General features: G+C 39.4%; 1 protein-coding gene across 5 annotated transcripts in view; it reads left to right on the top strand.

Moving 5' to 3' along the window:
- The window catches only part of rptor (regulatory associated protein of MTOR, complex 1), a 139924-nt gene extending 116399 nt beyond the window's left edge, over positions 1–23525 (top strand). Inside the window, exons 27-37 of one of the 5 annotated variants that reach the window (XR_006370320.1) lie at positions 1545–1659; positions 1744–1868; positions 3607–3732; positions 9662–9709; positions 17405–17511; positions 18670–18797; positions 20400–20486; positions 20564–20680; positions 20776–20905; positions 21554–22724; positions 22805–23525. Coding sequence is in view for 3 of the 5 variants with exons in the window: in XM_044113282.1 (XP_043969217.1) it covers positions 1545–1659; positions 1744–1868; positions 3607–3732; positions 9662–9709; positions 17405–17511; positions 18670–18797; positions 20400–20486; positions 20564–20680; positions 20776–20905; positions 21554–21622 (1052 nt within the window). In the remaining 2 variants the exon portion in view is untranslated. Of the gene's footprint in view, positions 1–1544; positions 1660–1743; positions 1869–3606; positions 3733–9661; positions 9710–17404; positions 17512–18669; positions 18798–20399; positions 20487–20563; positions 20681–20775; positions 20906–21553 lie in introns of all 5 variants that reach the window. The other 4 variants (XR_006370321.1, XM_044113283.1, XM_044113282.1 and 1 more) reach the window with 4 other exon arrangements.
- Positions 23526–24754: the final 1229 nt, after the last annotated feature.

Raw genomic sequence — 24754 nt, 5'->3', positions numbered from 1 at the left:
GGAAAAAAGTAGCGGCTTATAGTCCGAAAATACGTAATTAAATATTAGTAATGTTAATTATAACTCACCCATCAAACTCAGTGGGCAGGATTATGGCTGCTTCAAACAGGAAGTCAAGAATTTTCTTTTACTTTTGTTGGATATGTGGTAATAACTGACCTTTGTCTTCAGCTTTGTATGAGATAATGCTAAAAAAAAAAAATGACGGGGGCGATTTGAACTACAATTCTAGGATACAGGATTTCCACAAACATATATTTTTGGACTGTTTTATATATATAGTGTTGTTTTTTCATATATGTATAGTCAACTCTAGCAGGTTTCTGTAGCAGGAGCTTTTGCTCAGATATCAAGTTAAGAAGCAGCACTGTGAATATCTCCTCACGATCTTCATCACTGATTTACTGAGCTTCATGTCTGACGTCTGACCAGACTTGATGCAACAACACAGCAAATTGTGTGCAGGTAATTCACAGCAGTGATAGATAGGAAAACGGTTCGCAGCTGGAAACATCCTGCTCCATGACACACAGGAGTCCCTTCACACACACACACACACGCACCCACACACACACACACACCCTCCTACAGAGTCTGGAGTGGCAGCATAGTTATAGAATCCTCCTGTGAAGTTAGAGTGCTCTCAAACAGAATAACTAACAAACCCAACGTCACTGGCACCCCCCCTGCAACACACACGCACGCGCCGTCACGAGGCGATTGGCGTCAGAGCTGAGTTTTGCTCACGTACACACCTCTCTCTTACTTTCAACTGCTTGCTCAATCATTGAATTCCCCCTCCTGTTTTTTTTTTTTTAAAGAAGTGAAAGGGTTGCCCTCATTCAGTCGGCTCCCTCCTGAGAGAGACGAGTCTGGTGGAGGAAGAGGAGGAGCACAGAGATAGAGGAAGGCTGAGGAGAGGAGAAAACTACGAACTGATTCAGTTTTTGTCTAGATCCTTACCTCTCTATAACAGTGTTTCAGTGATGAAGTTGTCCGCTTTTTAATGCAAGAGTTAAACAGCTTTTTCAGTGGTCACATGAAACTGTGGTGAAAATTTTACTCATTCTCCATAAAATTCTGTACGACCGACTCAAATTATTTTCTTATTTTCTGGCGTTACAAAACCCTTCCAAGTCTTTGAGATACTGGGATTTACTGGGATTGTTCTATTCTACAAAGAATGATCAGAAATAGAGAAAATATGCAGCATCTGATATCCAGTTGTGTGGATAAAAATGTTTTTCCCACCAGAGGACCAATAAAATGATTGTTCAATTCCACTCTCTGCTGTTTTGCTGACTGTGGAAGAAGAGCCCAAAGTACAGCTGAAGCATCTGGAACATAATTACCAATTAAATGCTGTCTTCATCATGAATGCACATATTTTGTGTAACACATAGTAGTGATACTTTCCTGGATACTCTGCAGGACTTTCAAAACAAATCCCTCATCATGTGACTATCTGACATTGGAGACAGATTCAACAAAATGTAACCATCTGAGTTTTCAGAACGCTTACCATCCTCCTTATTTTGTCACAGGCATTTCCCGTCTAGATGATCAAATATTCATCAACCGTAACCCCGGAGTGCCATCTGTTGTGAAGTTTCACCCCTTCAACACCTGCATTGCTGTGGCCGACAAGGACAGCATCTGGTCAGAATGCATCGCACACTCAGCCTGAATTCCTCCTGGCGTTATTGTTTCACTTACACTGGAGCCTGAATATGTCTGTACCAGTTTCTGGGACTGGGAGAAGGGTGAGAGGCTGGACTACTTCTACAACGGGAACCCTCGTTACACCCGGATCACTGCCATGGAGTACCTGAACGGACATGACTGCTCGTTACTGCTCACTGCGACAGGTGGGAGGCACTAATTCACATCCAGAAAATATAAATGTCTGTCCCCACCAGAGCATTAGCAGTGCTAACTGTATCCTACACACACCTCTGTGTATTCATCATCAATATCACTGAGCAATTATCTTACTTTCTTCAATCTTCATAGGGCATTTTTCTTTAGAAAGCAGCTCCACATTTAAACTCATTTATTCTGTTTGTTCATCGTAGAATAAATTTAAACTAAGAATAAACATTGCTTTTAATTGCACTTCAAACCGAGAAAACGCTCAGGAATTAATGTCTTTAAATTCAGCCTCATCAAAAGGTAATGTGCACTTATTGAGCTTTTCTCCATCAGTCATGCTCTTGAAGGATACCATTTCTTATACAGATACCACATTAAAAAAGTAAAGCAATGAGCATAAATCAGGCGGAAACTTTCATGGCTTGTAATAACGTTCTGGAAGGAGCGAGTGGACAGGTTTAATGATTCGCTCTTAGTTGTGTTTGAGCTGCAGAAGTCTTTTTAGGGCAAGGCTTCAGTCCTGTTTTTCTTCTCCGTCAAGATGTTTTAGGTGAACAGCCTTTTAAGATGTAACTCTGCTTAATTTCTCTAATGTTTTTACATTTAAAGAACTTCAGCAAAGTTATAAAAAATAAAAAAAATCATGAAGATTTCATCACACTCAGAACATACAAAGGCATCTTAATGAATTAAATATCGCTAAAAGTTAATTTATTTCAGTAATTTACTTCAAAAAGTATATCATATAGATTCATTGTAATGGCCTCTGGGTAATGAACACCCTCAATTTCTTAAAAATGGCATTTTAAAATACAAATATGAAGCTTTTTAAAACCAGAAATTTGGTGTTGTGATCTACAAAACTGTGGTGAACAGAGTTTGTCTAGTGGACGGTCATTAATACCCTCTACAAAGAAGATAAGGAGTAGGTGATCATTGTTTAAGAAGTCTGCTGATCAAGTGCTGCATGTAAACATATTAATGGGAAATTCAGTTAAAGGAAAAACTGATGTAATTTTCACTCTTTGGAAATAGAGAATAGTCCACACCTAATTATTGGAACAAATAACAAAAATTTGTTGTACTATTTTAATTAGCTGTTTGAGTGGCAGACATTTTAACTTAATTGTACTTAATTTAAGCATATTACTGTTAGCAGAGACCTTTAAAAAATGTAAGCATTAGTTGTTAGTGTAATTTTGGCCTCTTTGCTTTTAATCCAGCTACCCAGTATCTCACTGAGACATACTGAACTCATTGCAGAAATTAAATAAAACAGTAAATTACACAATTTCCTCTTGCTTTGTCTCTTTTTTATTTCTACCATACTTTTTCCTTCCACTCTATTTTCCAACAATTTGCTTGCCTACCGTGTTAGTACTATAAGCAGCCAACTTCTTATCAATGTCATTTTGTGGCTTACACTCATTGTGGAGGGACTCAATGACTATGATAAAAAATAAAAAAAAATCATTTTTTATTGATCTTAAGCTGTATGTTAACTCTCCCACAAACTAAAAATGTATTTTTCATTTGTCATGGTTATCCAAATTAACAAATTAAACACAATAAATTCCCCTGTGTATATTTAACCCACTATAATATAAAATTAAGTATCTGAATTGAATGACTGACAAAAATCCTCCTTTTGATTGTATTTTAATTTATTTGTGTCTTTTTTTATTTATTTATTTTTTTTTTATTTTCATCTCGCCACCTCCTTCCTTTGTCCAGATGACGGAGCGTTGCGTGTCTGGAAGAACTTTGCTGACCAGAAGAACCCAGAGATGGTAACGGCGTGGCAGGGCCTCTCCGACATGCTGCCAACCACCAGAGGTCAGCCCTCCTCCAGCACCCACAGTAAAGATCAACACTTTCTATTGCTGCGTGTTGTGCTCATGCCCCACAGTCCTGCTGTTTTGCTGGATGCTCACCCCGACCCCTCCTGTCCGACCCGTCCCAGTCATAAATTCACTCCTCCCCATCCTCAGCAAGTATGACACAAAGGCTGCTGCATTAATTCAAACAAGCTTAAACATTGAATATATGCAGTTCTTGTTCTCTGCGCACACTTTTTATCTTCCATTACATCCTGTTTGGTTCCTTTAAATGCAACCGAGGATCTTATTTCAGTTAAAAACTAAAACTGGGAGCAGACTGCAAAAGCCCCAGAGCAAAGCAGTGAATAAACATCAATTTAATATTCTTTTTATTTCGATCACGACAAATAATAAACATTAAGAGGAAACAATCAATCCCTGTGGAGCAGAAATTGATCAAAAAAATATTTATAACTCTGCTTAACTTTAGGAAATAATTATAAATCCCAAAAAGACTGACCAGTCCCAATATCATAGATTAAGGGGAACGAGAAAATTAAGTGTTTGAATTTGGTCAACGACACCCACAATGGCATTATTAATGTGCCATTAATGATGTATATTAATTATTAATGTGCATCATTAATGCACGTTAATAATGAGGCATTATGCTTTTTGGCATAATACCTAAAACAATCAGAAATAAAACATGATACAGGCTATTTGTAAGAGAAAGTACAGCTACAGTTATGCATCACTTTTTCAATCCAAATATAATGAGAGAGCTTTCAAAGAGCTGCACGAGTTTTTGTTTAAAGAAATGTATGTACAAAAAAATATTACCAGAGTCAAGGATTAGTGAGACCATCAGGTATAAAAACATGACTCAGCTCAGAACCAAAGAAAAACTAATCAGAATCTTAAGTGTTCTTATTGTTTAAATTAATCTAGTTTGGAGATTTCTAATCATATATAACTTAAAATAAGTCATAAGACTGGTTTAATCAAATTCAATGTTAATGTCAGATCATATTAAGTTTTACTGTACATCATAAAAAGTCTGACTTCCAATTCATTAAAGTTGCCATAAAAACTCATTTATAAATGCCTTGAAGTCTTACTGTAGGTTTCTGTTCTGTAATTGCTAGAAAAAGAGCCTTTATGATGGTTCAAACTATCAAACTGTGTTATAACCCCAGAGGGTTGGAGATTCAGGCCAGAACTTGTGAGCTCTCAGAGACCAGATCTCTAAACTTTTAGTAGAGACACAAGATTGGAAAAGAAATGAAATGCAAATTCCTTCCAAACTTTTTTATATTTAGGTTGTGCATGACTTATTATTATGTAGTGATGTTTCGATCTTTTTCATCAAATAGCATAAATGCACACTATTATGTGAAACAAATATGATGTGAAATCTGATGCCAGCCACCATTAGAAACTCTCCATCAGGTTTCTGTTATATCTCTGAACAATCTGGATCTAACCTGCTAGGTGGCCTACATTCAACTTAATCTGGTTGCAGAATTATGCATTCAGCAGGTAGGTAATTTTCCCTCTTCCCTTGCAGGATTGTTTATCTTCCATCAGTAAAACAGATCACGTAAAACCCAACTGTTGACAGTCTTGTGGACTTACTGTCACGTTTAGCCTCTTAGCTGACACACTTCCATAATTCCTGAGGCAGAGTTATTCACAAATATGTGAACCAGGGCAGACAGCAGCGCTACACTCTTGTCAGAAACATCCACCCACTTCACTGTTCTCCCCCACCACACACCCGCACACGCCCACATACACAGTACACACTGTCATGCCTCAATCCCAGCGCCTCCACATTTTTCTGCCTCAAGCACTTCTTCATTTCTGGGTCAGGATTGTTGTTGGGGAACGCGGGTCTGCAGGAGTGTGCACCACTTCTTAAATGTGCTGATAGCTGCTGCATTTAGTAACAACACTTTTGTACTTCTTATGAGAAAGAGGCAGTAAATGCTTTATTTTATATTAAATATATAGTTCAATTATCTTGACAGTATAACAATCAGGGCTAAGACTTTAAACATGTTAACTTTAACTAATTAATTAATTAATCTGATATCTGGGTGCAAGTACCGTAAACGTAGCACAGAATTATATATTATCATGTAGAAAGTGCTCCCCATCTCCTATAGTTAAGCAGGGCTGCGTAAAACAAGTTTATATAAAGTTGAACTGTATTTGTGAGAGTAATCTTCAAAGGTCACTATTACTATAGAGCCCCAGAAGTTTTCGTTTTTTTCTTATTTTCTGCTTTTTGCTTATTTATGCAGCATTCAGACAGGCCAGTGAGGCATGTTAAGAAAAATGCATTTCATGTAGAGGCTTTAAAGTCACATTTCCTCTGAAATACAGTGACTGTAATGACTTTGCTAAGTTAAATGGGTTTTATGCAAAGCTGTGCATGGTTAAATAAGAGATGTTTTCTTTTTCTCTGGGCCAGCCAGAAATTAAAAGGGAAGAAAGAAAATACAGAAATGAAAATATCTTAAAAATATTAAGAATTCTTGCATTGATATGAAGGTTAACACTCAACCAATAGCAAATATTATCATGTATGGTAGGACAAAGTAATTGTGATCAATTAAAAAGGACACAGATGTTGAACCACTCTGAACTTCCACTGGCAGGATATCACCAGTTTTACCCTTATTCACCCTCTAAGAACAGGGTTTCTGTCATTTAGTTGTATATTTTGATGTTCACCGTCTTTTTCTATATTTAGAGTCGCTACATTTTAGTAGAAAAGTACATGTTGAATCCTTTACAGAAAAGTATTTTTCTTAACACCTCGCCCTTCACTCTGAGCCAAAAGGCAATAAAATACCAACAAAATAAACTTGGATTAAATTTAATGGTCACATAAGCTTCATCAATAGCTTTGATCAAAAAAAGTTAGATACAAAAGTATTGGGCCAAGCATGTCTTCCAGGATGAGGAAAAATAGAGAACAGAAAGTAAAAAATTAATGGAATGCATCAATGGAGAGTAGTAGGAGAAAATAGTAAAGTGAGGAAACACCAGGTGTGAAGTGATAGGCCTAAAGTCCACCAGCAACTCAGGGAAATCTAACCCAACTTTATATAAAAGGGAAGTTTTAATCCTCATCTTAAAGGCAGACTGGATATCAGCTTCCCAGGATGAGCTAAAGTGTCTTCCAGTAACTACCACCGCCCTGGAGAACCATCCTACAGTCTGACACAGCAGAAGGAAATTAGATGTGGTTGTGCTGAAATGTCTAATTGGAAAAAAAAATTGGCTATAGTTCCCAGGTGCCTTGAAGACATCATATCAATCAGTCGTCTCCTTTCTAGTCCGCATAGTTTCTGTCGCATTTAACGTCTCTGTGGAAGGTTTTATGTTTGGTACATGCGTGTTTCTGTGAAGTAAAAGTGCAAAGACATTCATCAGACATTTAAGTATTCCTCAGTTGTACAGAGCTAAAGCTGACTAATATGTGGAGTGATTTTATACTGGATGAACTGCTGTTAAATTGTCCATTTCAACATTAACAGCTAAAAAGATCTTGAAGGATGAACATTTAATGAGACTAAAAAACGTAGAGAAATAGAAGTCCTCAAAAATGAATGTTGTGTCCTTTCTAATGAACAATATTAAATTAGTTTCTTAAAATAGAATTTTACAGACATCTGGGTTTATTTGAAAGCCATCTGTATTTAGCTTTAATATTGTACAATGATAGCACAAACTTGTACGCCACTGTGTTTCGTAGCACATCTGACTGAACATTGGATCTGTCAGGATAAGTGACTGGATGACCTAAAGCCTCCACAGAGGTCCCAACAGAGCCAGCAGAGCTCCGAGGCGACTGTAGGGATTGTGGAGAGGCGACACATTTAACTAACCTCACAGCCTGGATAAGTCCCACACCACAAATTGCCCAGAGAGGCTCTTGCCCCTGCAGAGAGGACTCTCTGACTCTTTCCCTCTGTCTCTGCAAGTGTTTTCACAAAGACTTTCACATTTAATGGTGTGCTTGTTATGGCGGATTGACAGTTGCTGTTTGGCTTGGACTCTGACTTCACTGAAGGCATCAGCTGAGATTTCTCCTGAACTTTTAGTTAGGCTTCAGTTTGTTTTTTTGGCAAAAATTTAAAAAAAAAAAAAAAAAAAAAAAAAAAAAAGACCTCTAAAACCTCACAGACACACTAGTTTTTTTCTCCAGCATAAACTTCTAGTGTCTTCTTATGAGTTATTACATTGACTTAATAGGTATGTTGATGGTTATAAGCTAGAATTTGTAGAATAAAAAAAAACAAAAAAACAACCTGGCCTCAGATGCATTAATAATGTAAAACCCAATAAAATATTATACAGCTTTATCTTTGTGCTGCCAAAAAATCTGTTCTTGCTCTGAAGGCAGCTGCTAAAAGACTGAATATTTCTCAAGGAGAGGCTGGCAGAGACAAACAGTCGGAGCCTGGTACCTGCTGGACCCGTCCCCACGCACCCCATCTCCATCAGCCAATGGCGTGCTTCTGTGCTGTTTTCATACCAGTGGAACATCTCTCTAGACTGACTGCCTTGTTGTTACTTTGCTGGGTCTTTGATATTGTTTTGTGTTTTCCCTCGTCTCTGGAGAGAGGCTGAACAAGGCAGCAACAAAACGATTCCCTATCATGTCAAAATCCCTTTGTTTTCATTTAATATCCGGCAGCTTCATAATTTCCTACGTATCCTGCTCAGTCGACCTTTCTCTAACTTTTACTTACATTTGCAGACATTTCTGTGCAGGAACTTTTACAAATATTCATCTATTCAACCTATTCATCTTTTGTTACATTACGACCACATACTTCCGTGTATTTTATTCAGCTCACATAGACTGACACCATAAATATAGGATGCATTGTTTTCAAAGGTTTTTGCAAACAAAAATCTGAAAATCTTTTGAGTTTTTGTTTTCAACCCCTCCGAGTAAATGCTTTGTAGGAACACGTTAAAGCTTTGTTCCTACCAGCTTCACCCAACTACAGACTTCTGTGTGTTACTAGATCAGTAAATTTCAAGTCATTTTTGTTTTTCTGAACAGAGAACAATCTACCATGTGTTTGCTGATGTCTCCTACACACTTTATAGGCAAACTCGAAATGGGAGTTCTTATTTAGTTTTCTTCAACAATGGCTTTCTCTGTGCCACTTTGTTGTGTTTTACTCTTTCCATTTATGGATGATTGATTCAACAATATTCCTTTACATTTTAAAAGCTTGGAATATATGGAATATTATTTTCTAATCTAACCCTGGTTTAAACTTTTCAACAACTTCTTCACTAACCTTGGGTACATCTCAGCACTTTATGAGGAGTATGCAGACATGAACACCTGAATTTATGCCGAGACTTAAATATCCACATCACTCAGTGATGGTGTTTTATTTGTATCAGAGTAAATGAGGCTTAATACAAATGTGCCACATTGTTCAGATCTTTATTTGTAAAGAATTGAAAAACATTTGTTTTCCTTTTACTTCACAAGACAGGAGCATAAAGTTCTAATAAAATTCACAGAAGTGTGTGGTTGTATCTGGAGAAAATGCAAAAAAGTCAAGCGTTGTGAAGAGTTCTGTGAGGGACTGTCGATGTGTCTGGTCCTGCTGCTGTTTTTGCCCTTGCGGCAAAGAGCGAATCAGAACTTTGGACCCTGCAGGTTTGGAGTTTGAGCGATGGTCCCTGTTTGGGATGCAGATCCTCTTGGATCTCAGCTAGTTTTGTTGGAAGCAGCTGCCTTGTTCATTTCTCTGCTGAATGCATGTGAACTGCAAAACTCAAGAGGTGATGAATCTTTTCAGTTTTACAGTTCTTTTAGAAATGTGTGGGACTCCTTGGGTGAGCATGCACAGGGGTTCTTTCTAATTTGTCGCTGGCTTTGTTGCATTCCTGCTGTACCCCTGCCCCCTTTCCCCTGCTCTCAGGTCTGGCCAGAAGGGTTTCCATCTATCTTGACAGGAGCAAACAAGGAGGTGAGTCTTACCTTCCTGTTCTTTTCTTGCTTATTCTGAGAGCAAGGGTGCTGCAGTATACAGCTGGGAAAGTGCCTCTTCTGTTTGTAGTCCTTTTATTTCCTTTAACATCACCCCTTTGTCCCTTCCCCTTTTCCATTGCTCATTCATCTGTCTGGCATGTTAGTGTCCAACCACTCCATCTCTGACAGTCACTCTGAAGTTCACAAGAGTGTAAAGGAAAAAATTTGGTTGTTTAATTTTGTTTATGATAGCAAGAGCCTCTCAAAAAGTTAACCCACACTTCTTAACAGGGATAGAAATTAAGTTTAAATTTTCAAAATTAATTTCAAGCAAAACAACCACACCATACACAGTTGTGTATTTTATCTAAAAATTAATAAAATTAGAAATGGAATTAAATACTTGATACTTTTTTTTTTTTTTCCCCCCAACTTGTAAATCTTTGCCAACAATTTAGTGTCAGTTTGATGAGCATCCAGGCAGGGCTTTACACTCTGTTCAAATGTTCAAAACAACCAATAGGAAATGTTTGGGTTTCTTAATCCCGACATTCAAAGCTGGGTTAACTCTCTCCAGGCTTCAGGGCACCGACGCTCAAAACAGGACCCAATTTTGAAAGCACAAATCACAGCAATTCACTGAATCTGAAACCTTTCAGATCAGGATCCCAGTGTTGTTGATTTACAATTAAAATATACTTTTTAAATTTTTTCAACATTTTCTTTTGTCTAGAAGTAATATTAACATTTAGGAGTGACCCAGGTCGAATGCCAACTTGAAAGAACATCTGTGAGGGGAGCTAAAGATTAGGGTGATGGCAGGGAGGCCTTCCAAACTCGGCTCATTACCCAAAATAAATCCTGAAAATACCTACAGTCACCCCCTGACTTTTACTTTATACTTAGCAAGATCTTTAGTGACATTACTGCTAAACTTAGCCTTCTATTAGACAGCTACCATAAATTCTAGTTTGTTAGCATTAGCCTAAAGCAATAAGACTATATATCTGTACTTCAGTGCTATTCAGACAACTGTTATTGCTTTGGCATGAAGGCATGAGCACCTGTAATCAATGGCATCTCACTAAACTCGGCCATCATATAGCTGGCGATTTACAGCGTTTGCAGAGGTGAGGCCTTGCTCTTTTGTCTTCCTCCTGGATTCGTATTCACCTCATGTTGCCGCTTTCTTGTATAAAAGCGACTCATTTACGTTTGTCCCTGGGGTTCCGCTGTTTAATTGGAGTGTGTGGGTGCTGTGATATTTTTAATAACGTTGAGCTCCCCAGTCTGTGATGCTGCAGGGGCCAGCCTGTTAAACTCCAGAGGAAGCAGTGAAAATACAGGAGGGTCTTTGGCTTGGGGAATTTATTCCTGCCGCTGCGGTTGGAAGCGAAAGGTTGTCACCAGAGGTGTAGAGTCAAAAGAATAAAAATAACAAGAGGAAGATGAGTTTCCAGGGAAGAATGGGTGAAGTCACAGGGATTGTGGAAGGAGCAGGGTGAATACTTAGACAGCATGAAGATAAAATAGTGGAGATAGAGAGAGAAACTAAGGATTTAACTGTGGACAATGTTGCTAAATTTGGTGGCTTGGAGTACTTTCTGATTAGGAAAAGGCGACAAACTTTCTTTAAGATCTGACAAGGATGGAGCGAACCACAAAGACTTGTCATCCCTGCACTGACATGTCGGTCTAATTAAAGTCTGTGCTGAGAAAAAGGATGTGACGGAAGAAAATAAAATAATGACAAAAACAGAAAACTGGTGCAAACTAAATCCCGGATGGACTAAGACTGTACTGTCCTGGTTCTTATTGTAACCTTTTCCTTTTGGCTACATTAAATAAAAATAGGACGGTCCGCTCCCTTTAGCTGCATGGAGGCGCACGCTGTGTCCTGCTCTACATTCAGCTGAGCTGCTCTCTGCCTTGTTAACACCAGGACTCTGGGAACCCTAATAAATCTACATCCTGTGAGTTTGGTGAGGAGTTTAAGGGAACAGTACTTGATAGAATCTAGAAAAGCCCTGAAAGCATGCGCCACCGATCTTATTTTATTTAGCTTTTTATGACTGGATGATTAAGTATATGCTAATGTAAAACTGCAGATGCCTTCTAACATGCAATTTTGGTAAAGTAAGTTGAAATCTAATATCAAGAATTTGTCTCAGCCATTTGCGATTGTATGTATATTAAATCTGAAATCTGAAGCCGTTCCTTAGCAGTAGCCCGACCAACTTGTGGGTTGAAATCCATTAAGTTAATATAAAATTAAGCGAAACTCAAAGGTCTCTGTATTACACCAGCATCACATTCTTGTCAAAAAGATCACATCTTTCTTTTTACACAAACGGACAGTTATGTTGCCAACCTGTGAGACTCCGGTGGCAACCACTTGGACTCAAGTCTCACAATGTGCAAATGAATAAAATCTTTATTTTTCCAATTGATTTAAAAGTTAGAGTTGTGAATAAAGTGTAATGAAATATCCATCCATCCATCCATCTATCCATTTTCTATTCACCCTTCTTCCCTAATGGGGTCAGGAGGGTTGCTGGTGCCTATCTCCAGCTGCGTCCCGGGCGAGAGGCGGGGTACACCCTGGACAGGTCGCCAGTCTGTCGCAGGGCAACACAAAGACATACAAGACAAACAACACATTCACACACACACTCACACCTAGGGAGAATTTAGAGAGACCAATTAACCTGACAGTCATGTTTTTGGACTGTGGGATGAAGCCGGAGAACCCGGAGAGAACCCACCATGCACAGGGAGAACATGCAAACTCCATGCAGAAAGACCCCGGGCCGGGAATCGATCCCAGAACCTTCTTGCTGCAAGGCAACAGCTCTACTAACTGCACCACTGTGCAGCCCATAATGAAATATATGTAATATTTATGATATCAGCAAATATCAGTTATTGGATATCAGCAATATTAATATCGGGTAAAAATTTTGGCTCTAATTTTCGTATCAGTGCATCCCTACTTCTTACACTATTGGGATAAAAGGCAGGAATACAATAATATGACTGATAGTTATTACCATTAATGTTCCAACATAACACCTTTTCCCTGTTTTTGCAGCTCCAGAATTACCTTCGGTTAAGTGATTTACAAATGATGTATTTCACATGATCATATGCAAAGGTATAATCCATAAGGATGTTTCAAATTTACCCAAAGATTGAAAATTCATGACCATGTGCTGTGTCGATGTTATTGCTGATGTTTGAGGGTTTTTAAGCCACAACAAGCCTCTGACTGATCCGTTTTGATCTTCATTGTCTGTCCAGTTGAATCTGAAACGACCATTCTGTGGCTCAGATTCCACCGACGCTGCTTCCACAAAATTTTTAGATCAAGGAAAATATTTTCTTCATGCTAATTTACTGAATACATTAGAATTTTTAGCTCTTTATTCCAAATCATTGAGAGTTTAATATTGTTGCTTATTTCTCAAATTCTGTTTCTCCTGGGATTTTTCCGGTGTTGTAAGGTTAATGTAAGGTCTTCTGGGGTTTGGTCCGTTCTGCATAATTTAAAATGATGTGAGAAACCTTCTCCCCATGACAATTAGGTCAACAATTGTTAATACTGGCCACATTTATAGGGTGTCGTTTCAAAGGTCTTTTATTAATCAGCCAGGATAAAGCTGTTTGCCTCCCCCGTGTGGCAGGACCGAGGTCCTAAAGGAAAACTAATGTCAGAGCGAGGAAGACTCCCTGGAGATCAAAAACTCCCACGGAGTGATGTCATCGTGTATTACAAGGCACAAAGAAGCTCCTAATAATACAAGGGAGATCATATTACCATTCAAAGCCGGATGGAAGGGAGATAAAAGAAAAGGAAAAAAAAAAAACTGGCTTAATGAGCTGCAGGGATAGTGAGGCCAGTGCTGGAGAAAATGGTGCAAAATGAAAAAGCGGAGGAAGCCCCCACTTCTTAGAAGAGAAAATTGAATAAAAGTGTGATATTTCTGCAAAAAGCAAAGATAATGTAACACATAATATCCTTCTTTATCTCTGCGACGCTGGTGGTAATAATTTTCATCACAACTCAGCCAGCTCTTAATAATGGAAACTTTCCCCTGGTTGAAAGCATAAGAAGAGGTGATCTCTGCATGTTTAAAGGTGCAGTCTTTACCTCCATCTCCTGACTCCTTTGGTTCCAGCTTCTCTACGTCCATATTGGTTTGTGTGTGGATAACTAAGGCCTGTTGTGGCTCTCAAAGGGTTCCTCTAAGGCAGAGTTTTCTTCTGGTTTGAGCTGCCGAGCACTGACAGGAAGCGGGAACTAAAAGCATCTGGTGTAAACTTGTGGGTCTTCTGGTTTTAACCTCTGAGTCTAAAACTAAATGTTTTCTGCTGGAGTCAACAAGGCTTTGGCTTCCTAAAGAGGGGATTGACAAGGGATATTTTTTTTGGAGAAGAAAGAAACAGTTTGAGGGGAAGTAGAAGCTCAGGGAGAGGAAGAGAGAGTTGACTGGATTTATCTCCAAAGTAAAGCTAATGTTCAGAATACATTACCTTCGACTGACATGTCGATTTTAGGTGCTTTAACTTGCAAAAAAGAAAAGTAGTTAAAGATGAATAAAAGATGAGGAAAGGTCAAATGTTTTTATCTTAACATCTTCATGTGTCACTCATCACAATTTACAGTATACTTGGTGTCAAAAAGGTTTTCATAGTCAAAAACAAACCTCTGTTGGTTTACATTAGAGCTCTGCAAAATTAGGGAAACATGAAATTGTGAGGTTTGGATTGAATTTTGCAATGTTAGTTTATTCACAACGATCAACCCGACTCTTATTGAATTCAGTCACCTTGATCACAACAATCTATAACAAATGTTTTTGGTGCATCAAACACTAAGAACATCCATCCATCCAGCTGCCCAAACACATTTTCAACCTTAGATATTGTAGCCGACCAAATATTACAATGAAGCAGCTCTTTGTGATTATGATCTTGCACTCATTGATCTGCATCGACAAATATGGATCAGTATGCAGTGCTTTGATGATTTCTCTTTTTTGTGAGAGCCATTTTTATAACCAAATAACTTTTTTATTTAATAGATAAGAGGACGAATGATTTCATGCTGTAATGAGAAGACAATGACACAGAATAGTCTTGTCTTTTTTCTTATTTTTCTGTTATTTCTTTTACACATTTTAAGAAAAAGCAAAGTAGAAATACCTCAAACATGTGAGCGATACATACATACTTGGTTTTGAAGGTTTTCTCTCAGTAAACCTCAGGAGGATTTCTCCTCACCGGAGAAGATAATGAGATTAGAGAGATAAGACATAACCGTCTAAATCACAGTTCGGAGATAGTGCACACGGTTCTGTGTGTTGGAGAGCCTTTCTCTCTCTCTCCTCCCCATCTCGGCTCCTCTCACATCCAAGCTGTCGGCTTCAAAGGGAATGCCTTGTCTCTTCTCCCAGCCTCAGTCTTGTGAAGTGTTTTCCCCTGCATGCCGTTGGCTCCGCGTGAGCCCACGCTTCAGGCGGCGTGATGCCCGAGCTGGCTGGGTTGCGTCACAGTCAGGGCGTCGAAGCCGCCGCCACCGCATGGGGGCTTGGGCTTTTCCTGACAATCCAATGCCAGCAGAACAATACAGGGCCATGATATATTTAGTTCAGCAGTCACGCCACTGCTCCTAGCAGAAGCATGTGGAACCAGCTCTGAATGAGAGACAAAGGATATTGGAACAATGGACCTTTCCTTCTTCTATCTGCATTTAAAAATGTGGCACAAGAGGAAAACTGGATGAAAACATCAATTATTACAATTTTACCTGTAGCACGTCAGAGTATCATTATGCTGTCTCTTCATTTTTTGTCTTCACACGCTATAAGGTTAAGTGCTGCATTCACTGTACACTGGAACAACTGTTGCTTTCGAACTTCTTCCTTTGCTGTTAAAACCACCACTGTAGTTTAAGTGGATGTCTCACTTTAATAAAAATAAAACCGTCACTTAAGCTTCACGTAACACAGATGAAGAACTGCATTTAGCAACAAAGATAACACTCTGCGACTGAATAGATGATTTATATAAAAATGTAGCTTCCTGGGAACATTTTGTTTTTAAGGAATCACTCATTTTTTTCAGCATTATTAACCACTTTAGTTTTTATTCTCTAAACTCTTAACAGACCTAGAGCAATGGAGTTCTAGGTTTTGTAGAAGAGTGTTGTAGGCAAACTCTTCTATGACTCGCCACCTGAATGTTATTTTCTGAAGTGTTTCATTTGCAGTGTGCAGTAGTTCTGGTGATACTTTGCCAAAAAATAATAATTGGTATAAACTGCCTGTGTCTAAACAGGAACAGCAAAACTTAAGAGTAAAACTTTTAATGAGATATTTTTTCTGGTCTCTGCTGATGATAAAATTTAAGTTTATAGCTCGTTTCAGGTTACATTTAAATATATTTTTTTTTTTTTAGTATTTGTTCGCTACTTTCTTATATGTTGTTTAGATTCTGTTTATCAGTGATCTTCACGCTTTCTTGTGCACACTACTTTATAATTTTGTGGGTGGGTTTGTCCTTGACAACACAATTCATGTTGAAAGACTTGAACCACTTGAAAACCAGTTTGCCCCTGAAAAATACCCTGGCACCTGGAAAACATTCCAATAAAGAAACACCAGTTGAAGCATCGCCACATAATTTTTCTAGAGGAGTTTTTATTAAGCACCAGGATTCATTTAGAGTTCATCTGGCATCTGATCATTTTTACTCTTAAGTAAACCAGAAGCCTCCCTGAATGCTACAGCAGAAACCTTTCTGCTTACGGCTGAAGGGTTGCAGCGTGAAGCCACTACGATGTCGTTGCACGCCGCCTCTCATGCGCCGTGCTGCCAGCTGCAGCGAGAGGCCCGTGCATTGTGTTGGTGAACCGGCAGAGCTTGTTTCAGATTGTCCTCTTCTGGCTCCTGCCAGCATTTGAAGAGCCTCGCTGTCTTCTGCTCCTTCCTGCCTCGCTTTCTCACTCGATTGCTATTTGAGTTGCCAAAGCCAGAATCTGCCGACGGGTTCAGATTAGCGGTCATCTTGACGGGGGCAGATACAAATGCTGCATGATTCTCCCATCTGCGTGAAGTTTGTACTCAGAAATGTGTTTTTAAAAAACTGTTTTCTTATGAAACAGCACAAATTATTTCTTATGTTCAAACCTGGCGTTACAGGATTTCTTTTTTCTTTTTCTTTTTTACTACTGCTGTGTCTGAGTCTGGCAGTGTTTCTGTTTTTCTCTCCTTTTTCTTTTTTTTTTTATCTTGGTGGGTGTATGTGTTAGTTGCACAGTGGTGCAGGAAGCTGTTGCACTAATCTTCATTTGACTTGCAACATGTGGCAGCGAGAGCCTCCTGAAATCTCCAGCAGATTGCGCTGGTTGTGTTTTGGGGGGCGAACACATGCTGTTTTGTGTTAAACAGCTGTGTGTGAGCGCAAGTCCAGTTTAAATTGAATTAAGCGCTTAAAAACAATAAATTGAAGCAGCACTTCACAGATTGTAGGCCAATTATTTTCAGCAATCACATTTTTCGAGCTGTTTTCTGTGATGGTGATTAAAAACCCACCTTATGCCGGTGTAATAACAGTGAACAGTCCTGCTGTGGGCTATTTCTGTTGTGTTTATGACTCACTTTTCGACTGACGTCTCATCGATGTGTTTCAGGAGCTGGGATGGTCGTGGACTGGGAACAGGAAACCGGTTTGCTCATGACGTCGGGAGATGTGAGAGTCATTCGGATCTGGGACACGGACAGGGAGATGAAGGTCCAGGTACTTAAAACAAACACTTTTCTTTCCTGATGTTTGTTCTTGGTTTCATTCCCAGGGTTGCTACAAAGTCTGAAAAAACGACAACATTTGATTCATTTTTTCAGGTCTTGACAAAGTTGGAGAAAGAAAATAGTGAAAAAATATTTGTATGTCCAAACTTAATTCCCATCCAATGTGTATAAATTTTTTACTTGGATTTTTCTATCTAAGTTGTAATAATAATGATAATAATAATAATAATAATAATAGCCTCCATAATAGCCTTCTTCCTTTTAATCTTATCCTTATGTCATTCAAGCTTTCCTTTCATCATTTATTATTCCCTTTTTTCATCATTATATTCTTTTTTCGCTTATTCTTTTTTGTCTCCTTCCTTTTTTGATCATTTCCTGTCTTTTTTTTCTGTCCTTCCATCTTCTCTTGTATCCTACATTCTTCTTCTTCCTTCCTCATGTTATTCATTCTTCTTCTCCATTTTTCGTCCTTCCTTGTCTTCCAAGGAAGGACGACATTTGTAATTTGTATCCTGGCCTCTGTATAAACATCTGCCATAACCTCAAAGTGAACGTTTGCTTTTGTTGTTCAAAATGAGATTTTAAATTAGAGTCTGGAGGGAAAGCAGGGTAACTTTGACCAGAGGTTTACTGATCAGTGCTGTGGTGGCGTAGGGGATAGCGCGACCCACGTTTGGAGGCCTTGAGTCCTCAGCGCGGCTGTCACAGGTTTGATTCCCAGACCCATCAGTAATCAAACTCTACCCCCATTCTCCTTCTCCCTTTCCTGTCAGCCTACTTTCAGATAAGGGACACTAGAGCCCACAAATAATCCCCTGGAGGGGTAAAAAAAAAAAGAAAGTTTACTGATCGGAGCGCTGCCTGTGAACTAATCGACCTTGATGTAGAGTCACTATGTTAGTTTGGCTTCATGTATTTAACTAATTTAACGAGCCTCAGTGTGCTAATTATTGTCATGATGGATGGACTTCATACAAGTACAAATGACCTGTGGCTGTATATCGAGTCCAACTTCAAATGAGTCGGGCATGATTGATGGATTCATAGAGAGAGGTTAGTGTGAAATTAGTGTTACCTGTTGAAACCTTGACTAAAGGGTTGCTGTGTGTGTGTGTGCGTGTGCGTGTGTATGTGTGTGAATCAGGACATCCCGACCGGAGCTGACAGCTGTGTGACCAGCCTGTCCTGCGACTCCCAGCGCTCGCTCATCGTTGCAGGTCTGGGTGACGGATCGGTGCGTGTCTTCGATCGCAGGATGGGCCCCAGCGAATGGTGAGGTCCCTCTCACCGGATCCTGCACACATCTTCTCGCCTCATTGTTTCCTCGTCAAATTAAGCTCTATTTGGATTTATGATTTAATTTCCCGGCCCTGTTCTATTTAAGCTGCCTCTCTTTTGTTTGAATTTAAGGCAGAGGAGTTTTGGCGGTTTCTGTCCAGATTAACTCCCTCTGAGTCCTACATTATTCACTAATCTGTATTTGTTGTACTTAAAGTGCTGTAAATCTGCCTCTGGGGTTGTCACTTCTTTTAATGGACCGTGGTGGCACTGTGTCGCCCCCTCACCTGATAAAACATTATTTTAATTTCAGCCCCAGTGGGCTACTAAAAAGCAGCTAAAATGTGGAAAGGCACATGAATCTTTAAAGAAAGAAAGTAAATGTATTGGTTCCCCTCAGGCCTGCAGCTACATCTCAGAAGTTCTGTTTCTCCCTCCGCGAGAGCCGGAAGTCGAGCTCACCTGGGTCATGCAGGAGATGCGCTGAAGGGATATGGGGAAAATCTAAAAGTGCAGCTTTGAGTTGTAATTCCACTAGTTTTATGTTTGCTCTTCTCAGCATTTTATTATCATTGTTGAGTTAATGGGGCTCTCTGTATCTTTTGTTAGACATTATAGATGCTGTGCCTGTGCAATCCATAATTCATATAACTCTGTTTTACTGTATGGATTAGGGCATTTAGATTCTGCATAGCCCCAAAGCCGTGATGAGGCACATTTCAAAATGCATGCTCACAAGAAGCTGGAGATGTGCTGCCTTAGTCCTGGAGCCATATTGCCATCCTGTGGTGTTCTGTCTGTATTGCATGATGCATTATTAAGAAGCATTTTATTGCTTGGTGCTTATTTTTTATCTTAATTCTTGAGCTGTATTCTTTGAAGCATACAGCACTTTATAGAGAAAGACCAAAAGTAAAGATGGTCAAATCCAAAGCTGTGCCTAATTGAAAACGATGCAAGACAACCAGTTATCTTCAGAAGTCATCAGCCTCCTGAACAGAGTTTCATCTCATTATAACTCCAGATGTTCTGTGAAGCCGACCTAAGTTCAGAACGTCTCCCAGAGTTTCTTCAGTTCGTCATTTGAACATGGAAAGGCAATGACACAGCTGCTGCACACCGGCCTTTTCACTGCTGAGCTGAACCAGAGCTGCAATCTAATGATTTAGGTCAAAGCCTAGTCAAAGACCAGACCTAAATCTTTAGGTAACAAAGATTGAAAACTGATGTTGACAGCTGCTCTCAACAAACTTTACCAAACAAGCTTGTACAGGCATTCCCCCAAAAGACCTGCAGCTGTATTTGTGTGAAGACGTGGTTCTAAAAGTATTGTAATTCATTTATCATTCATTCTCTCTTCACGGGTATGAGGTGCTTTGTTTAGGTATATCACAAAAATAACCAAAAAAAAATCAATTAAAGGTTGTGGCTGTAACATGAAAGAAAACTTGAATAAGATTAGTGAATTTCGCAAAAGAATCAATTTTTGTCTGCTTCTGATAAACTTTGTGATCTTTCTGTGTTCTTTCTGACTTTTCAACTTTTTCTTTGGTCAGACGGCATAAAGGCTAATGTTAGCTTGTGGTGTTTCTGCAGTCGAGTGATGACCTACAGGGAACACGGAGCCTGGGTGGTCAAAGCTCACCTGCAGAAGGAGACGGATGGAAACATTATCAGCGTCAGGTAAGCTCTCTACAACACTGAGGCTTTTATTCAGCCCTGTTTGCGTCGGCCGTTCTGACGCTCGCTCCTTGTCCCAGTGTCAACGGAGACGTTCGGTTCTTTGAACCGCGGACCCCAGACTCGATTAATGTGCTGCAGACTGTAAAGGGATTAACGGCCTTGGACATCCACCCACAGGCCAACCTCTTCGCCTGGTGAGTTTGCTCATATGGTCACACAAGTTTACCATCTGTTCCATGATTCTCTTTCGAACCTGAGAACCTTGTTTGTTCTGCTGTTGCGGCTGCAGTGGATCGATGAACCAGTTCATAGCCGTCTACAACGCTAACGGCGACGTGATCAGCAATATAAAGTACTACGACGGCTTCATGGGACAGAGGATCGGTGCTATCAGCTGTTTAGCTTTCCATCCATACTGGGTAAAATATGAACCATGAGCCTTTCTGTGCTGCAGCAAAGACGTCTGAAAAAGCTGATTTTGTGACTCAACTCCTTTGTAACCTTTAAAATTGAACCCGAATAATCATGGAAGTACCTTTAAATGACTATAACACTTTTCATGATCATGTAACACAACAACAATACAAAAATACTGTTTTTTTTTTTATCTGAGAATGAAAACTTGCAACAAAAAATTGTAATTCCATCAAGTAACCCTAACATTGTCTTTTAATGAGGATTTTTGCTTTGGGGGTTTTTATTGCTGCATGTGCTTAGAGCATATGTTGCTCTAAAATATTCATACACTTATCTAAAATTGATCTGAAGATGTAAAAATGGAAATTTAAAATGAAATTTGTGTAGGTTCCCTGTTTAAAGTTTACCTTCTGTTTAAAATGATTCCATTCAGTGTTTTTGAACCTGACTGCAAGCTAATGACTCACTGCATATTCCAGGCTTTAGGAAATTAATGAATTAGAATCCAATTAAATTAAAATGGAATGTTTTTGGGGGGGTTTTTTTGCTGTTCTAAATCTTTTCCTAGGCTGTTTTCTGCTATTTGCTCACGCACATCACGTAAAATGAAGGAACTGTGTGTTAACCTCTTATTTTCTGTCTCCTTTCAGCCCCACTTGGCTGTGGGAAGCAATGACTACTACATGTCCATCTATTCAGCAGAGAAGAGGCTCAGATAACACACCAGCACAGCTCCTCTCCCCCCACCTCCACCTCCCGACCCTGAGCCTCGGTCACTGGGATGTAAAAGATGTTTTCTTTTGTTTTGTTTGGTTTTTTGTTGTTTTTTGTTTTGTTTTTGTACATATGCAATTCACCATCGTGAATGTTCAAGTGATGGCTGCTGACAAAAACTCACTGCTACAACATCTCTATACATATATATATATGTATACATATATATATACATATAATTATTGTTATTATTATGATTGTTTATTCATATTCTTATTATGAGGCTAATGATTGTAGACTTGGCTGTGCTGAGGAGTTTGTGTGTATATAATTAGCAGAAGAAGAAGAAGAAGAAGAGGTTCTATTTTAAAGAAGTTCTACCCCTGGATGCCTGCAGCTCCTCCTAGCTGCACAGCGAGCATCACTACCTGAATGAACTGTGACCCGACACCCACACAAGCCCACAGTGGGGTCACACACTGTTGAGACAGACCCACCGAAACAGGACGCATGGACTGAGCCCCTCCCTTCACACACACACACACACACACACGCACACACACCTCCCGGCGCTGGAGTCTTGTGTTTATGTGTTGCAGATTCACTGTAAAGAGAAGCAGCTTTAACCCAGAAGCGATGGACTGTGCTTGTTGTTGTCTGACCGACGTTATGAGGGATTATTTTTCTGTGTGTGTGTTGTTATAGCACAGATGTGCCCCACAGTGGGCCCTCACAGCCCAAACCCACAGCGGACCCCTGGTGTGCCAAACATAGTCGGAATCCTCCACCTCTTTATTGCAGCACTAAAACTGATGTATCTGGTTTTTTTTGTGTTTTAATTGAGTAAAAATCTGCAACTCCTCCCAGAGAACACAGCGGCATCCACCTGGAAGCTGATTGGCTCACATACCTGGTTACAACCCAAAGCAATAAGGCTGCTGCAGCTTGGCAATACAAGCACTCAGTTTTAGTTTGATCGTTTTCACCAGCAGAGCATCAGGCAGGTTCTTCTGCTTCCATCAGAGACAGGAAGGACATCAGATGTTTACTTCCTGTCACGGTCTAAACTCTGCTGATCAACATAAACAAATACCATTCAAGCTCTGCGTAAGAACTGAAAAAAAACCACTTTCTCTTCTCACTCTGGCAAGATTTTATATTAAATTATTTATTATCTTCACCTCCAGCTTCCGTTGCTACGATCATGTGTTGGAGAGCTAGCGGTGTGTTTCGTGTTAGCTGCCTGTTCATCTCCACATCAATCTGTGCTTTCGTCGGCACCTTTGATTTCACTCAGGAATCTAAAGAACCCACCTCAAACAGCTGACCTCAGAGCAGTAAGGATGCTCAGGTTAGTCACGTGTTATTGAGATGAGTGTCACTGTGGTGCATTTAAGGTACGGCTCTGAGGTTCGTTTTTTCTGTGCGTGCCCTATCACCAACAACGTGCCTCTTCCTCCGGGCCGCAGCTTTGCCTTCTTAGCTTCTTCTTTTTAAGTGTTACTTTTCTGTTTCTGTTCTTGTAACTTAGGTTTTTAAATGCTTCCTTTTGCATCTTGTTTGCCTCGTCCTCTCATATGCTACCCTCCTGCGTTACATGACTTCCAAGTTTGCTTTTCCCTGTAGAAGTCACCACTTGGAGCCAGTGGTCCGGACCACCACAGCACCGTAGCGCTTCAGCGCCGTTTGGTTTACTTCAGCGGGCATCAACAGACCAGAACCACATTCAACAAAAGTTATCCTGCTTTTGAGTTTTAAGATTTTAGACTTTGGGGGGGGGGAAAGAGACTTTAACACAGTAGTAAGAAAAGAAAAGTGAAAGCAATCAGGTTTGTCTCTGTGACTGTAGACGCCTTCACTGACTGGTTTATAAAACGAGAGATGAAATAAACCAAATACAACACCTGACCTTGTCTGTTTCTGAATAATGTCTGATTATGTTCTCTGATAACATTTGATATTAAAACAGACTAAACCTCTGGAACTTTAGCATCTCATCAAGATGTGCTAGCAGTAGCTTTACAAACCTCTTTATAGGTTATTGTGTAAACATTTGAGTATACTGTTTGGTGCATAGCTTATTAAATTGCTATGCTTGTTAGCTGCCTGGTTATCTCCACAATTGCTATTGCTTTGGTAAATGCAGAATATGCATTTACTACATGCCTTTTGTTCAGTTTCCATGTCAATAAATTACATCAAAATTCAAAGTGTATTTATTTCAAGAATTAGCGACTCTAGAACCATCAAACTGGATTCTGTGCCTCTCCACTCGTCCTCTAGACTCCTAGTCTGTGATTCACATGCAGTGGTAAGAAACATGGCCTGTTCATGTTAACAAGCCTTCCAACACAGGTGAATTAAAACTGTTCCACAAAGAGGAATTGGCCAAAATTACTCGATAGTTACATAAACAGCTCTCTGTGAAGGTTGTTGCCATAAAGGTTTAGAGGGAAAGAACATTTGACCAAGCGAGTTTGGTTTAGAGAGCTATTTTATCAAAGTGGTAGACAAAGAAGGAAAACAGCTTTTTATATTTATTCAATTACATTTACTTAACTTTTTGAGGGAGAAAATATCTTTTGAGTAGTTATACTACACCATACCGGTACTTGAGCAATATTCCTATGACGTATTGCTACTTTTGCTCGATTAAAATTTAAGGATACTCTGTGTATCGGTGTTAATTTGTATTTATTGACTCTTTTGTGCCATTTAGAGGCCAGGAAAATACAGTAAACACTATATTGTCACTGGAAGGACTTTACCTTTTTTCTGCAATGCATGAACCAGAATCTGCACATAACTTTGTATTGTTTTTTTTGTTTTTTTTTTTGTTTTTTTTGTCTGAGGATATCATTTTAATATATCTAATCAGATGACACATAGGACTGAAGTAATTTCTTGACTACTTTTTACTTAAAAATATGCTGAAGTACTTCTACTCTAACTTGAGTACAGTTTCTGGTGGTAGGGCTGCTGGGTGAGTGAAGATCCTTATCACTTTTTGGACTAAGTGAGATTTCTTGTACGTTTTAGCAACAGATTTGTTAGAACAGCTGGAATTTAGCATTTTAACCTGGTGGATCTTCTTATATGAATAAAAATGGAGCAGGTGGCCCTATCTGGGTCACAGT

The sequence above is a fragment of the Gambusia affinis genome, linkage group LG04 (genome assembly GCF_019740435.1).
Source record: "Gambusia affinis linkage group LG04, SWU_Gaff_1.0, whole genome shotgun sequence".
Taxonomy (NCBI): domain Eukaryota; kingdom Metazoa; phylum Chordata; class Actinopteri; order Cyprinodontiformes; family Poeciliidae; genus Gambusia; species Gambusia affinis.
Note: the sequence above shows the minus strand (reverse complement) of the source record. Positions and strands in the feature narration are given on the sequence as shown.